We start from the raw sequence: 16,593 nt of genomic DNA, 5'->3' as shown, positions 1-16,593 counted from the left end.
CTTGTTTCCCGGCTCTTCCTGGAAGTGGTACCCAGGCCCCACCCGTGCCCCTTTTCCCAGGAGCTTAGGCTCCTGCGTGCCCAGGACTCATAGAGCTAGGTTTGGAGGGGCAACTTGATTAATGGAAAAGACAAACACACTCATCTTAACTGCAGACCTCAGGAAACAGGGGATCCTACCTTAGACTGGAACTTTTGATCAGTTATTTAAGGTGAGACCAGACCTTATGGAAAAGGGGTAGCCTGCCAAGTAGCTGAACCAGGCAGGAACAACCCAGGGAAAGGGACCACCTGGGGAAGATCCTAAGGACAGCCTGCCAAGCTTCAAGGAAGGGCAAAGTGTTGCTGGAGGACAGGGAGGGCAAATAGAGTTGCTGACCTTGGCTAGGTTACAGCTGACTTCGGCCACTCACACGTATCTCTAGAGCCTTTTCCCACTGCTTGTGGGAATCTCAGTTGCAGAATCTGGGCAAGCGGACCTGTGTGCAGGATAAACTGATAGGAGGAGAGGGGACTGGGAAACCTGAAACAACATAGTCCAAGAAAGGAGGGCCAGGTTCTGCGTATCTCACTACATGTCCTTGGAACACACGCCAACCACCCCCTGCACCCAGCGCCAGACCCAAGGTCTGCTCTGATTGTACTAGACTTCTGTTCCCCATATGAAGGTCCTCCCGTAATAGAATGCAATGGGACAGTTCTGCACATCTTGCTAACCCAAAATAATCTGCTTATAACCATCAGAAAAAAATAAGCTATACAGAACTTCGTCTGACCCTATTTACATCCAAAAAACACTTCCAGTGAAAGCTGGGATTTATAGACAACTGTGGTCCGAGTAAAACAGAGGCAGTTTTACGGAGATTTTTTTTTCTTTATTGAGAAACTTAAGACTTGGTACATCAAATAAAACCAATTTCTTGGGGGGAAAAAAATCAAAACCCACAATAGAAAAAAAAGTTAACACTTTTTCTGGCCATGAGAACCCAGAGAATATATTCTTTTAATTGAAAAATTCTAGGCGCTTCATAATTGACCTTTTGATACAAAATGACCTATTAAATTTGCAATTTGTGGTTCTTGGTGTTGAGGTCCATAGGACAAGCTAGAAGTCTTCAAACCTTGAGCTGAATTCCACGAGGATTTATTTGGCTTCTGAATCCTGAAAAGAAAAGCACCAACACATAAATATATACAAAATCAAGGGGGGAACGACATAGCTCAAGTGGTATAGTGCATGCTTAGCACGCACAAAGTCCAGGGTTTCAATCCCCAGTACCTCCTCCAAAAATAAGTAAACCTAATCACTCCCTCTTTGTAAAATAAAAACAACAAAAAACAAAAACAAACGAAAAACAAATGCATAATCAAAAGAACCTCAGAGATGAACCCTCTGGCTGATATTCTATGTACAGAAACAAAAATGTCTCCAGATGTTGGCAAATGTCCTCTGAGGAAGCACCTCTGGTTAAGAATCAGCGACTTTGAAGCTAGCTACTGTATATAAAGCCCCACCTCCACCCTTCCTGGCCATCCTGTAACCAGTTTCTGTGGTTTTATTGCTTAAATTCCAAATGACAGGGCTCAGATCCTTAACAAGGGGGCCATGACTATGCCACATCAGGCCCCACCAACACACTAGCTTTAGCCCTTTACCATGTGCCCGTTTTCCTGGCCTCTGCCCATGCTCATTTGGTTCTCTCCTTTCTCCATCTGGAGGCACCTGCCAGTCCTTGTCAGAGGCCCTAGTTAAGCTTCACTGCCCCAAGTCACTGCAGACAGAGGCTCTGGCCCCCAAGTCCAGAAGTCGACAGAAACACACACTCTGAGTCAAAGTGTAGCCAGGTGTGTGTCTCACTCCGACACCACGCTCTGTGCCCACTGTGGTCCCAGAGCTAAGTAGCAGGTGTACACACAGCTGACCTCACCAACCTTAAGCCAAATCAGGGAGATGTTCCTAGAGGTAAGACTGCGGGACGGGATTATAACGTGTATCTATCGTTATTTCAGATCAACAAGATGATTCTTGAGAAAGATCTAACCAGGTGCTTTTTGAAGAAAACTGTTGTTTGCACCTTCTAAATTATAAACTGTACTCTCTTCTCCAATTTAACTCATCTAGATGACAGAAAACCCCCAGGTGACAGCCTGCCCAAGTTATCAGGTTAAGGGGTAAAAACATGGCTCTATATACACTGCCCCTAATGTTTTAGGAAGATATTCACAAGTTAAAACCATTGCAGAAAACAAAAATAGCCAAACATACGGTTTGTCCTTGTCTAAGAGGTAGCAGCAGCAACAGCGCCCACCTTCTGGGCAGCTTCTTTCTTGGCATGATGAGCCTGCAGGACCGCCACGGCTTCATCCACCTGTGAGAAGTCTCTAGGTGGTCAGTGACATAAGGGAGCTCTCTGCCCATCCCTAGTGCCAGTGGCTTTCCAAAATACCCACACCACAGCAGCCCACAGGTTACAGGTGAGGTATGAGGAGGAGGCCCAGCGGGCAGGAGACCCTTCTGCCACCCCTGGGTGTCCGATGCCACCCATCATCCTCCTGAGCCGAGTGAGCTGAAGCCACGGGGTCTGAGGTCCAGCTCACCTTAGAGCGGAGAGACTCGGGGGACTCCAGCATGTGTAGCAGCTCCGAGTTGTCAATTTCCAGCAGCATCCCCGTAATCTTCCCAGCCAGGTTTGAATGCATGGTTTGGATGAGAGGGAATAAACGTTCACCTGTAGGAAGGTATTCCATTAAAAACCTGGATGAATCCCAGGAGAGAACAGAGGCCAGTAGTAGGCTCTGGCCCCCTCTTCTGCAAGCACATGGGTCACTCACCCAGCATCTGCTTCTGTTCCTGGGGGGGTGCTGCGGCCAGCATAGAGGCGGTCAGCGGCTCCTGCCCCTGCACGTGGACTGCAGGCTGGGGTGCCTGAGAACCAGGAAAGGCAGCGGATTAGCACCAAGAAAAGTGGTCATGAGCCCAACCACTCAACATCTGAAACGCTACTGAGTGGGAGGAGATGGAGATAGTTGTCCTTGCTGTCAGGGAACTGATTTCAGTCTTGGGGGATTGAGAGGGTGAGGGGAGGAACAGTGGCGTGAGCATAAAAACACAACAAACCACAATAAAAAAGGCATGCTATCCGAAGGGAAAGGAAATTAATAAGAAAACATAAACCTACAGTGCTAGGCAATCACCTACCAAATGATTTAAATTTACTCCGTTACAATGAGCGTAATTTATCCAAGGTTACCCAAGACTTGGAAGCTTTGTGAATAATAAATAAGGTATTGTGAACATTTGCATGTGTAGCCCTTTCCTGAAAGTTAGCTTTCCTTTAGGATGAATGCCCAGTAGAGACTGGGTTGAAAGATGTGACCAGCAAAACACTTTGACTTATTTATATTCCACGTCATCTTTACTGCACCAGATGCTTTTACTGTATCAAATGCTTGAGGACTGTCAGCATGCAATGTCAATACCAGCCACAGTCCTAAAAGTATGGCCCTGTAGGCAAAAAACATCTCAAAACAGTGCCAAGTTCTGGGAAATCTCCAACTAAGAGCATGGGACAGGAGGGGGGCCCAGCTCTCGAAAGCAGTTCTAGCTCAGAAACGAGCTCTGGGTCCAACTCCTTCACCCAACCTAACATCTCTGAAGCAGAACTCCCCCATCTGTAAGATGGGGTTCTTTCCCACCTGAGCCACCTTGTAGAGCAGCCAAGGATCAACTTGGCCACCGGCTGTGAAAGTGAAATGGAAGCTCAAAGAGCCGAGTGAGCTCTGCCTGCAGCCAGGAGAGCAGGAGCATGGCTGTCTCCTCTGGGCACTGCCGAGTCCACTGTCATCAGGAGGAACACCTGCAGGCCCCTTCCCTCCCACTAGAAAGCCCCTCAAGGGCCAGGTCACCACACAGGACATGGCTCCCTGACACAGAGCAGGCATCTAATACCTGTGGAAGGAATCCAAGCAACGCAGCTTTTAAACCATGTGGAAACGGGGGATATGCTTTTAGCATCGTGTCTGGTGGACCTCACCTGCAGAGGCTGCATGGCAGGGTGAGGGCTGCGGACACTGGAGGCGTATTTGTAAGGTGCAACAGCCCGAGGAGCAGCGGCAGCAACGGCAGCACGAGGTGCCAAGTTCTGCACGGCTGTGGGGACGCCTTAGGAAAAGGACATGTAAAATTAAAGCCCATCAGTCTGGGCAAAGGCCCGTCAAATCCCATCTTTCCCCATTCTGTGTGCATCCAATACCACCTCCAGACTGGCAGCTGTCAGTCAGCCCTTGCTGGGCGGCACCAGCCCCACCAAAGTCCATAGCCAAGCGGTCCGGGCACTCAGACCCTACAACAGACCAGCAAATGCACATCAGTGTTGGCGGCAGATGTCCAACTGGCCACGTCCCACGGAAGGAGAAATTCCAAAGCATGGTCAAGCAACACACATCACACATGGGGCCACTACTGCTACTTTCGAGGAAGAGCCAACAGATAACATCTCTTTCCACCTCTCCGAATACAGGACATATTCTGCAAAAAAGCTCCTTGAATCTCCCAACCCCATCCAAAGAACAGGCTGCCTCTGTAGTAATTCAGCTAACAAACTTCTACAATTAGCCTTTTTCACATGAGTCGGCCACAGATGAGACAAAGAATCTTAAAAGGAACCAAAACTCAGAACTTATCGTGTTATCCCTGCTGCTGAAGTACCTACCTAAGCACACAGCTAGGATTACAGAACCCGGACCGGACAACGCGATGAGCCCAACGAACTGACCAACCCTGGCAGCGCCTAGTCGTCCTGACTCCCTCCTCCCCGGGCCACACTTCAAGGCCAGTTTGCTCACCGACTCTCTGAGCGGTAGTAGGGAGGCCACGAGAGGCCGGAGCATTACCAGTTGGAGCCAGATGGCGAAGAGCTGGACGAGGCCCAGACTGGCGGATAGCACTTGGCATTCCTTGGAAGCCTGGTGGAAAGACAAAAATCACACATCACTGAAGAACAACGTGGATCTGAACCTAGGCTGCACATCTCAGAGAGGAAGGGGAGGAGAGGCGGGGGAGACCAGAACAGTACACCCTGAGCATTAAATCACTGTTTCCCACCACCTACCTTGAGGTCTCCCACCTTGCTGCCAGCGTGGATTAGGCCTCATCTGTGCTAACTGGTTAGGTGTGTAATACGGAGGTCTTCCCTGAGCCTGTAAGAAAGAGGCCCCAAGCCCTTTTATTTTAAGGACCTGAAGCCACACTATAGAAGTATCTCATCTCTCTACCAGGCACTAGGCTAATTATTTGGGGCAGAAGCGCTCTCTTCTCAAAAGCTTGAGGGAGGGACAGTCAGTTAACGGAGATTCTTTTACTCTACCCCTGCCACTAAGTGTTGGCGACCATGAGTAAGTCCTTCATTCCATTTTTAGTCTTCACTCTGACGGTCTAGAACTCCAATATCCAAAAATCCCTCTCCTCAACCACTAAGAACTGCAAGAGCAGCTGTCAGTGGACAGGCTCCAAGGAGCCGTGAGCACAAAGCAGACCCACCTGTGGAACTGCTGGCACAAAGTAGCCCCCAGCTGCAGGCTGGAACTGATTTAAGATGGCGTTGGCGGGCAGTGCTCTCATGCCCGCGACCCGCTGCATATACTGGTTGGTCAGGTGAGCCTTTCTCTCTTCCTTTCTCTGGGCCAGGGCAACATACAGTGGCTTGGAGCCTACGATGCGTCCATTCATCTCAGTGACTGCTTTTGTTGCCTCTTCCGGGGATGAGAAGCAGACAAAGCCAAACCCTTTGCTTCTCCCATCCTCCAGCATCACCTACAAAACGAGACCAGCCACTTAGGACATGGATGTCCATGTGATAAAAACCTAGGTTCTACTCCAAGAGTTACCCAGTCTAGGTCAAGGCTTCTCAGCCCTGTCCCACGATGAACCCTGGACCAACTGAGTCACTAAGTCACTAAAATGCTTAGGCCCTAAGGAAACCAAAGTTATTTCCTGATACTTAGAAGCATAGCTACCTCTGGGAACCCAGAGATCTGGACTGTAGCATCAAGCAACTTATTTGCAGAACCCATGTGCCCAAGATCCTGGTGAACAAAACTAAGCTCTTAGCAAGGTTAGGACATGCTTTTGAAATACCACACGTGGGCAGGAGTTATAAAGCCAATGACTGCCACCATTATTTAATGGGAATAACAGAGCAGAAAGGCAAGCAGCCAGGAGACAGGAAGCTGGATTCTAGACCCGTTCTGTAATCTTTATGCTGTACAACCTTAAAAAAAGAACCACCTGCCTGTCTTCTCTGAGCCTCAATATCCAGAATACCCTCCAAGCAAATGGCTACAAAGCTACATGTCTGCTGGTTCAGGCAGTCTTCTGTAAACTGTCATTCACAAATGGCTTTTTCCTCACCTGAAAAGATCATTTATCACTTTCCCTGAGCTACCTCCTCAGAAGCCCCGGCAGCAACACGACCATGTGTGTGTCTTAGCTCACTGCCTGGAGAGCCTCTTGAAGTGGAGATCATGCTTCAAAGTAAAGGTGTGTATCAACCCAACAACAGTCTACCAATGAGGTGTGCAAAAATAATGTGACACCATGATCTTAAAAAGGATGCCCGGGAAATTTTAAGATATGGTTGTTTTGCTCTCTTCTTGCAAATGCCAACTTGACTCCTGTGCTGGTCAGCTACGAGAGACTACCATTCCTTGCACTGATGGAGGCCAAGGGGGTGATAAGAGGGAAAGGGCGAGGAACTAAGGAAATCCTTGGCGGGGGGGAGGGGTGGTGGTGGTGGCCTCTGGCCCACACTCTGCTACACCTGAAAATAATGCTCCCTAGGTTATGAGCAACGAGCTAAGGGCCAGGGCAGGGTCACCAACTGTTTACTGGCCCACGTGGCCTCCATGACATCTGCTGCACCTCTGTGGAGCAGGAACGATGTCTGCATCAGGCTCAAAACTTTCAGATGCCATCACAGTTCCCACCACACACCCACAGTGCCAAGGACATGCAGTGCTCCATCCTCAAGTAACCAGCATTCTTTCACTCAAGGACTCAAATTCCATATCTTCAAAAGGGGGTTCATAATTACTCACCCTGCTAACTCAACTGATATGATTATCAAAGGAAATCAAGCAGATGATACACACTGCAAAACATGCAAAAACAAACTTTCTATTCCCCACTCGCCCTTCCTTCTTTGAGACCAGATGGAAGTTTCCAACCCCAGCTCCAAAATCCTCAAAATGCCTTCATTAAAGGAAAAAGTGTGGCAGAGTTGTAGAGACAGGCCCCAAGACAAATGGAAAACAACCTGTCTGGATTTCCTCTGCTCATACTGTAGCACCATCTGTCCCCACACCAGCACGAAGCAGCAAAGAATGGGAAAGATATAGGTGCTCTGGGGGGTGTTGGCGGGAAAGAACTGAGTCAGATTCATCTCCATCCCCAGTGCCTAGGAGACAGTGCAATGAAATGTCATTTTCCAGAGCATATACTCAGATGGGTAGCTGAAGGCCAGGAGGAATTTGCCAGATTAATGTGATACCTAGCTACTCTCAAAAATAAACAAAATTTACATCTTATTCCTTCAATGAAACAAGTGCAATAAACTTCTGCTTCCATCCCAAAACCTCAGCATAAAATACCTTAGCGCTAGTGATTGATCCAAAAGGAGAAAACTCTTTCCTTAACTTCTCATCATCAATGGTGTCATCCAAGTTCTTAATGTAAAGGTTCACCCCCTGAAACAGAATATCACCGTTAACTGCACTTCTACACCCAGACATTCCCTAAGACAGTGGTTCTCAAAGTGTTGTCCCCAGACATGCAGCAGCAGCAGCAGCACCACTGGGTACTTGTTAGAAATATAAATTCACAGGCCAGAACCCAAACCCAGGGAACCATAAACTCTAGGGCCCAGAAACCTGTGATTCAACAAGCCCTGCAGGGGATTCTGATGCAGGCTCCAAGCTGAGAAACTCTTGCTAGGGCCAGGGATGCAGTCTCAGCCTTGCTCAGCGCTGCCCACCGACCCCAGCAGAGCTCTCTCACCACCAATTCCAACAGAGAGTTATCATTTAAGTAAAAGGAACCCACAGGACTAAGAACAGACCCAGGCTTCCAGAACAGAATCCATAAATGAATAAATTAATTTCTTTCATCCTTGTTTCAGAATCGCTGCTGTATCTGGTAGGTGTACCCTTTTAAAACTGATCTTGAGGGAGATGAGAGAGAGCAGACCCAAGATCCCCAAAGAGAAAGCCTGATAAAACTAAGGGTGCTTTGTACGTCCCCCTGCCGGGAGGCTGTGAGACCACCTCTCACCTGATAGCGACTAATTCTCTCCTGTTTCAGCTGTTCAAATTTCCGCTTTAACTCAGCCTGCCGTTCCACTTTCTTCTGTGCACGGCCAACAAAAATGACTTTCCCACTGATTTCTTTTCCATTCATCTCTTCCACAGCCTGAAGAGGAAATACATGTCTTTAAATTAAAATGCAGAGGCAGTGGCCTTGCTTTGGAGATTGTAAGTCCCATCAAATATTTTGAGAAAGAAATCTTCCCTAGGGGACAAACACTAATTTCACCCTATCGCCGAAGCTAAGCAAATCCAAACTTCATCAGTAAGACGGGGTTCTGGTCCAGGAAATATAGTGAAAAAATAGTACATTTGTAATAAACACAAGCATGGTGGACATGAGCCTACGTTGATAACGTGGCTGTCACTAAATTTCTAGTTTTGTGGGTATTATTTAAGTTATATATGTTGAGGCCTAGCATAATGCTGCACCCAAAAAGAGCTGCTGTGCTGTCATCAAAATCAGCAACTCTGTGGTCTTAGTTCCCTCACCTACGAATGGGAACAAACCTGCCCTATTCTTTCAACTTACACGGCTCAACAGCCAAGGTGACAAGCATATGCCAAGTGCTTTGAAAACAGTTATATTAACATGGAAAATCCCTTGGGAAGACAATTCCAGAGTACAGTGACTGTGCATCACTGCTAGGTCCTCAGACAATTCCAGCTCCACTCTACTAGGTGCTGGCAAGGTCCTGCCCACACTCTGGGGCCACTTCCTACACACTTTTCCCGACCCTTGTGGTACTCTCACCTTATTGGCATCCTCGTGTTTTTCGTAACTCACAAAGCCAAAGCCTTTGGATTTCCCACTGGGATCTCTCATCACCTTGACACTTAGGGTCTTACCTATTACCAAAGGACAGAACTATTAGTCACACCATCTCCACCACAGCTCAAGGACAAAAGCCTTCTCTAGGAGCCCACCTGAAAGCAACCTCCTTGCTGAACCCAAATGGGACTCTTAAGAAGTACTACGCTTGGCCTTCTAATTCTGACCAAGCTGCTGAGATGGCCTTGGGGATGGGAGAAAGTACGACAAAGCCAAGTGCCAAGGCCTGGAGTCTATTCCTATCTACCCTGTGGCCTTTGCCATGCAAGGTACTTTACTTCTGGGTCTGGGTATCCTCATCTCTTAAGTAAAATCAGATGAATTCCAAGTCTGGTGGACTGCGAAGGGGGACACATGGGGCAAAGGGCCCTGACTTACCAAACTGGCTGAATAGCTCTTTCAGACTCTCATCATCCACCTCTTCCCCAAAGTTTTTGATATAAACATTGGTGAATTCCTTGGCTTTGGCTCCAAGCTCGGCCTCTCGCTCTTTTCGAGACTTGAATCTGCCCACAAACCTAAAAAGAAACATGAAAAAGTGATCACCTACAGGAACAAAACATGATTTTTAGGGGCCCAAAGGAATGCAAGTTAAAGGCTGACAGGAGAGGTTTAAACACAAGAGTCCCCATCCAACCACCGAGACAGCAAGCTCAGAGACTCCCCAGCAGAAAGAGAAAAGAGACAGGACTGTCCTGCGAGGACCAGCCCCAGGGCTCCTGGCTCAGACCAGGGCTCCTCCTACCACATCACACTGCCTTCGTGAAGAAACCTGATGACCATGTTTTTAAAACGTTCATTTCTGTGCATCTATGTAAATGCATAGAAAAGGTCTGGAAGGATACAAACCAAACTGTTAACAGTGGTTAATCCTAGGAGTGAGATAGTTGGAGTGAACTAATAGGTAGCCCTTTCTTTTTCCCTTTATTCATTTTGGTGCTGTTTATACTTAAGGGGAAAAGGTATTCATACATTAAAAATCTTTAGTTTTCCTTCTAGTGATACCTTTGAAAGACTTGACCACTGGGTACATACACATCTCATCAGTGCAGCCCGTCCCCTTGTCTGTTCACTGACCCAAAGGACAGAAATGATTTTTACTTGTCGTAGCCAAGATAACTGTCCCTTCTCTCCCTGCATGGCTTAGCTAAGATCCATGTTTCTCCATTCCGCAATAACCAAACCAAAGCAACAGAGTCTATTATGAACAGTCTTCTGCAATGGGATGAGGTTTTTCACTGTAACCAAATTAAGTGTTACTGTGGAGCCAGCCTTGTATCTGAAGGCTACTGAGTCATAAGTTAGCCAAGTGGAGGGGACAATTTGGCATGAACCCCTAGCAAGTGACCTGATGGACAGACCTGAGTCACAGGAAAGCCAACGTCACATGGCTAGCATACAGCTCCTGGTCAGCCCAGGGCCCTCTCCACTCTGCCGCTGGCCAAGACCCCTGCTCAGAGTGGGCTCAGAGCTGCCTTCCAGCCAGCCCCAGTTGCCAACGCTCACAAAACCCACGGACGGATGCTTTTAAGGGAGAGGCGGCAGGCCAGCCATGGCTTGGGCAGGAAGCCCACCTTGGCGAGTCAAAGGGCTGCCACAGCTCGGGCAGGGAGACTCACCAGCCCTGGAGTGGAGAGGTAGGAGCAGGCCACACTTGGGCCGAGAGAACCAGTAGCCGCCTTGTGTGTGCCAGTTAATACCGAGGTGGGGCCACGGCTGGCTCATGCGATGGCTGTTGCTCCGGACTGGGACACTCACACTTTGCGGTCATTGAGAAGCATGCCGTTCATCTTCTCGATGGCCTTGTCGGCAGCCTCTTGGGTCTCGAAGTGGACAAAGGCATAACCCTTAGAGCCGTTCTCATCACACACCACCTGTTAAAGGCAAGGTGGGCCACTTCAGCACAACTGCCCAGCTCCAGAGACTTGGGAGCCATGCAGGCTCCCGCTCAGGGGCTCCTGTGTCTGAAAGGCCACCAGCCCATCAGTGGTCAAGAGGCAGAGGCTACAGCAGGTACTGAGTGATGTTCCATTTACAAATGGTAGCCACTCTCAGGCTGCTTCTATTTCAACCGTGTTCTTATTTCATTAAAACATTTAGAGACCTGGGTGCAAAACCACAGAACTACAGAAAGATAAACCATCTTCCAAGTCCACGGTAGGACTCCAGGCTAGTGTGGAGTCAGACATGTAAAACACCACCACACAAGCTATACAAAATGCTCCACATAAACAGGTGCTCAGAGAAGGAAGAGGGTGAACTCATGCTTCTAAAACGACTAAGTACAGCTTCCTGGAGACCAGAGGCACTGCTCTGGTACCGTACCCACCTCCCTGCCCTCCAATCACCCGCCCAGAGAGAAACCTTTTGATGCCTTCCAAAGTTAAAAAACAGGGAGGATATTTCAGGCAGAGGGAAGAATAAACAAAGACATGAAAGCACCTGCTGGTTTATGCTAGGCTGTGGCATGAGATTATCTACAGGGACCTTCAGGCTTCAGAGCCATTTCCAGTATTCTGAAAATTATCAATACCCTGTCGCCCAATTCCAAGTTCCCCATTTGATTATCTGTTTCCATGATTCAGTAATTATTCTGCTGAAATCATTTAATCAATGTTTACCTTGCAGGACAGAATGTTTCCAAAAGCAGAAAAAGTATCATAAAGTGCCTTGTTATCTATAGATTTGTCCAGGTTCTTGATGAAGACATTTCCCACGCCAGATTTTCTCAAAGAGGGATCCCTCTGAGACCACATGATACGAATTGGCTTTCCCTTAATCACATCAAAGTTCATGGTATCCAAGGCCCGCTCAGCTGCAAGAAAGAAACGCAAGAGAGAAACACGGTTGAGGGTATAATACATTACCTCGCTTAGGTGACTGCCACGTCCCAGGAACAGATAACACCAGGACTTCTCAAGGTAAGCACTGATAAAAGGCAACTCTATTAAAAGTAAAGGACATCAGATTCCTCCAGCCTGCAATGCTAATTCTTGCTAATTGCCTTCCTTCATGGCAGAAATCTCAACCGCTCTGGGTCTGTCTGCATCCTCGCTGGGTAGGTAAGGTTAGGCAAGATATTCTAAACAGATTTATGGAACCAGGATCAAATGATAACACCTCACAAATGACTAGGCTTCATCATTTATAAAAGCCTCTACGGCCTACTGCCCACTGGGACACAGGTGGAACAGGTAAAATGATTCATCTATAAAATGGACAAACATGTTCAGGATGGCTAAGCGGTAGAGGTAACTACTGACTAAAAAAACTAATGGCAGACTTTGGATATTTTTCAGTAAGGTATTGCATCAATGTTATCAACAACTAACTGTCACTTAGTTTACAACCCATCCATAAGACAAATGACAAAAAACCTGTGAGCAATCGACTGGGGAAAATGCACCGTCTCCGAATTTAGTGGAGTCTCTTGTATTTTCAATTTCTGAGACCAAAAGTTGATTCAGACAAAAAAGCCTCAATCATCAAAATGATGATCACACACGGAAATCTTCTTTGTATTATCAGGACAGGACAGATGAAACCGCAACACCTTTCTGCCTGAGTAGACAGTGCAGGTAGGCCCTGGCCCTAGTAGTTTCCAGGCTGTCTGAAGCCTTACTCTGAGACCTATGGAATTCCAGGACTTTCAAATGCCCTGGTGCCCAATCATGTTCTTCATCCAATGCTTTGGGATGCTTCCTTAGCTTCCCAACCACATCCATACATACACCATGGAGACCATTTAAAGAACCAGAGGCTAAAATAAATAGAAAACCTCTTTACCAGTAGTAACAAGGCCCCAGAGCTGGTGGCACCTTCTCCGACTTATGCAATGACATCCTCCAGAACCCCCTCCATCAGGGGTGTGGACAGGGGGTGTTTCTCCTGCCTCAAGGCACCACCTCACCTAAAACAGGGACACAATTCCCTAACTCTGCCAGAAGTGTTCCCTTTTCACTATTTCCAACCACTGAGCCTACCTGAGGAAGGTGGGAACGTTCAGTATGGGGGCAGGGGCAGGGAAAGGGGAGACAGATTCAAGTTAGGAAAATTCTTACAGAAGAGCTCACTGGTGATGACTCTGTGACCCACAGCCTGTGCCCCGTGTTTCATGAATTAGCAGCAAAGGAGCCCATTTCAACCCAGCTCCTTGTCTATTTTCAGACAGCGCTGCACAAGGCAAGTCGGCTTAGTCTGACAAATCTGGATGCACTTATTTATAGCAGGGAGAGGTCCTGCAGAGGTATGTGCTGGCAGACACACGAACCAATGGCTTCTGTTACTATCTCTAAGTGACAGGACTTTTGTTCAGAAGAGTGAAGGAGGCAGACAACAGCCAATGTGCCCACTACACCCCCCCTAAAAAGGCCACAGAGCTACCTTGTGGCCTGTGGCTAGACACAACGCAGCACACTGACCTGGCGGTAGTAGTGCTGCGTGCCTCTCAGCAAGTCCAATTCTCTGGCCTCAGCCACATCCTGGGCAAGTGACATTCTCTGTGCTTCACGGACGGGGAACAAAGTAGGGACAAAAATAGGGACCCGGAGATCCTCTGCCATAGACTGGCTTGTTTCTCCCGCTAATGGTCTCTACAGTTGTTGCCGTTCATTCCGAGTCACGTGCAGCCCCTGATTAGGTTTCCCCTGGCCTGGCTCCCGCCCTGCCTGCAGCATACCTCTTGGGGCTCTGGCCTAAGGCCCCAATCAGGGCTGACAGAGCACTGCACCCACAGCCCCCATTTAGCCCCCAACCTTTTGCAGCTCCTTTTCCTTCTCAGAAGTCCTCTCCTCTTCAGATGGGATGAAGTAAAAGGGTTCTGACAAGTATACAGCACTGTTCACAGGTGAGGCGATAATCCCCACCAGCCTAGCGGATTTTCAAGGGGAGCTGCCCCTCTCTCCCCCCACTACCTGCATTACCATTCTTCACAGCCCAGGGCTTCATCCAGAGACGCTCCTCCACCCCAGTGGCAAACATGCAGATCAGGGAAGTGGCTCGGCACATGCAGTTCTGGTGGTGCGGGCACAAGTGCCTGCTCAAGTTTAACGCACAAAATTGTCCCCATTTCCTACCAGCCCTGAAAGACCCCTTATTAGCACAAAATCAAAGACTCAGCCCAGGGTAAAGAGGAAGGGGGCAGCATCTTCGCCTTGTAACATTTTTGCAGGAATTGTGTTTTAATCATCCCACCTTTCTGGTAGGCCTGTGACAGCCCCAGCCCATGGCCACTGACCAGGCAATGGTCTCTAACAGCACAGCCCCCCTACCCTGACATGGAATGCCAGTGACTTCCCTCTGGTCCCGTTCTGTCTCCTTGGGCTCCAACTCCCCCCCACCCCCACCGATTAGCCCAAGGTCACCCAGTTAGTAAGCGGTGGAAGCAAGATTCAAACTCCAGTCATCTGATGCCAGGATCCCGTGTTCTCAACCCCTGCATCCTGTTCCCCACTATGGCTTCTGTGGCAACGTGCCGTCGCGATGCCCCCTCCTCGGGGGCAGGGCCCTGCCTGGAGGACGACTCCCAGGGTCCCCTGGGAACCCACAAATCTGTGGACACGGCTTCTACTCACCGTCAGCTGGCTGCTGGAAGTTGACGTAGGCATAACCCAGGGAACGGCGGGTGATCATATCGCGGCAGACCCGGATGGACAGCACAGGCCCCGCAGGACTGAACTTTTCGTACAGCATGGCCTCGGTGACGTCCGAGTGCAGGTCACCGACGTACAGGGAGGCCATGGGGTAGCTGCTGGCCGCAGCGTTCATCTCCCCAGCCCCCACTACCCCGAGCCCCGCCAGGAGGACTTCTTAGAGGGACCGCGCACGACAAAAGGGGCTCTTCTGGGAGCCGTGGCCTGCACCGCGGCTCACAGGTGGCAGTGAAGCTACGAGAAGCTGGAGTAGGCTCCGAGGACCGGAGAGAGGAGTTCGGGTACGGCTCGGACTTGACTGCCAAACCGCAGACAAAAGGCTCTCAAAAACAATATGGCCCTCCGTGGGAGTTCCTAATTTTCAGCTGTCCTGGTCTGAAGCTCCAAATTTTCCAAAAACAAATACAATAAAAATTAAAAGGGGACGCCCCTCCAAATTACAAAAATTCTTCAAGAGACAACCAAATGGGGCCCACGGCGGCCTCCGGAACACGCGTTTCTCTATAAATATAGGCCTCGGGCTCCCGGCGGTTTAAGATTACAGCAGCCTGGGGAAGAGGGAAACCAAATATTTGTCGGTGCCGACTCGGCAAGCCCCGGGCGGCCGGAGCGCGCAGCCGCCTCCCACGCCGGGCCGGCGAAGGGCAGCGCGGACACGTGGTGCGCGGAGGCCGGCGCGCGGGGGGCGAGGGCGGCGGGCGCGGGGCTGCCACGCGGTGCGGCGGGGCGGCGAGCGGAGGCGCGTGGACGCGGGCGCGCGGGCGGCTCACCACCGGACCGACGGACGGGGACCGACGGACGCCCAGGTGCGGCGGCGGCGGGCAGGCCGGAAGCGTGCAAAAGTGACTTCCCCGCGGGTTCTCCGAGGAGGATTCGCTTTTTTTCTCTTTCTTTCTTCTTTTTTTTTTTTAAGGTTTTAAAGCGTTTTCAGGTTTTTTTTAATCTTTTTCTCTTTTTTTCTTCAGGCTGTTAGGCCCGAAAGCGGCGAAGGCAGCGGCGACCCGGGGCGGAGAGAGGCGGCCGGGGGAGCCACCGCTCCATTTATACCCGCCCGCCCCGGGCGCTGCTGGTCGAAGGGCGCCTCGCGACCTGGGCGCAGTCGTGCCCGCCCACTCGGCCCGGGGGCCCGAGGCGGGGCGGCCACGCGAGAGCGTCCCGGCGCGGCCGCGCGGCGCCACAGCGACCCCTGGCGGGCGGAGGACCGCTCCTCCGGGGCCTCCGCCGGACCCAAGAGCCGCTTTCCCTAAGAGTGGGTAGAGTGCAAACCACCCGCCCCTCCAGGACTAGCACCCATGGATAAGGTAACCCACCCACACGCAAAATATTTACAATCAATGCCTTGCCTAACTGTAAAATAAAGATGATGTACAATTAATTATAGTTACACATTAGGTCCTCCACTGTATATATGATTGGGCCCAAATAAAGAAGACATTCTGAAGTTTTTAGACTACTGGGACCTAAAGGTAGAATCATCGGGAACACGACAGCTACTAACACAGTGGTACCCATGGGTGATGAGATTCTCTGGAAAGATGAGCAAGTTTTGGGACAGCTTTAATAAAACAAAATACAATCACCCCTCTGTTTACATAGCAGTAGTTATTCCTGGAAATTTAGTTGATATTTAAGGGTGCAAAAATATGTTCTGCTCCTATGTAAAAGAGAGTTAGAGCTTAGGCTCTGATAGTTGTAAAAAGGTTTTTCCTCCACAAGAGGATCTGGCAGGTCATTTGAAAGTCATGTGGTACAT

The 16,593-nt window shown here is 49.5% G+C and overlaps 1 protein-coding gene and 1 non-coding gene across 10 annotated transcripts; both read right to left on the bottom strand.

Annotated features, from left to right (window-relative positions):
- Nucleotides 1-849: 849 nt before the first annotated feature.
- Nucleotides 850-15,913, bottom strand: PABPC4 (poly(A) binding protein cytoplasmic 4). Of its 9 annotated transcripts, XM_072974705.1 has the most exons (17): nt 15,611-15,912; nt 14,763-15,388; nt 11,811-12,004; nt 10,948-11,063; nt 9,568-9,707; nt 9,112-9,206; nt 8,326-8,463; nt 7,647-7,742; nt 5,539-5,811; nt 5,111-5,198; nt 4,845-4,964; nt 4,256-4,342; nt 4,034-4,161; nt 2,832-2,925; nt 2,598-2,728; nt 2,266-2,368; nt 850-1,161 (listed from the first exon to the last, which is right to left on the bottom strand). In XM_072974705.1, exons 2-16 carry the CDS (start codon nt 14,953-14,955, stop codon nt 2,279-2,281), a joined length of 1,983 nt encoding a protein of 660 aa, XP_072830806.1. In that variant the 5' UTR covers nt 14,956-15,388; nt 15,611-15,912; the 3' UTR covers nt 850-1,161; nt 2,266-2,278. The 9 variants fall into 9 exon arrangements, with proteins under 9 accessions (XP_072830806.1, XP_006219487.1, XP_006219489.1 ...); XM_006219425.4 differs by having other exon boundaries at nt 14,763-15,912; XM_006219427.4 differs by having other exon boundaries at nt 4,893-4,964; nt 14,763-15,912.
- LOC116283014 (small nucleolar RNA SNORA55) lies at nt 7,264-7,398 on the bottom strand. The gene has a single exon (XR_004192559.1). It is a non-coding gene; the product is annotated as a small nucleolar RNA SNORA55 (small nucleolar RNA).
- Nucleotides 15,914-16,593: the final 680 nt, after the last annotated feature.

The sequence above is a fragment of the Vicugna pacos genome, chromosome 13 (genome assembly GCF_048564905.1).
Source record: "Vicugna pacos chromosome 13, VicPac4, whole genome shotgun sequence".
In the NCBI taxonomy this organism is placed as follows: domain Eukaryota; kingdom Metazoa; phylum Chordata; class Mammalia; order Artiodactyla; family Camelidae; genus Vicugna; species Vicugna pacos.
The sequence above is the reverse complement of the archived record's forward strand: the minus strand, read 5'-3'. Positions and strand labels throughout refer to the sequence as shown.

What these genes read in the sequence shown, in the direction of transcription:
- PABPC4 (XM_006219425.4), bottom strand. Translation starts at nt 14,955, where the DNA reads ATGAACGCTGCGGCCAGCAGCTACCCCATGGCCTCCCTGTACGTCGGT. An exon ending in CTTCCAGCAGCCAGCTGACG is followed by an intron (nt 12,005 to 14,762) that starts GTGAGTAGAAGC and finishes TCTTTCTTGCAG; the next exon opens with CTGAGCGGGCCTTGGATACC. An exon ending in TTGTGCCAGCAGTTCCACAG is followed by an intron (nt 5,199 to 5,538) that starts GTGGGTCTGCTT and finishes TCTTTCTTACAG; the next exon opens with GCTCAGGGAAGACCTCCGTA.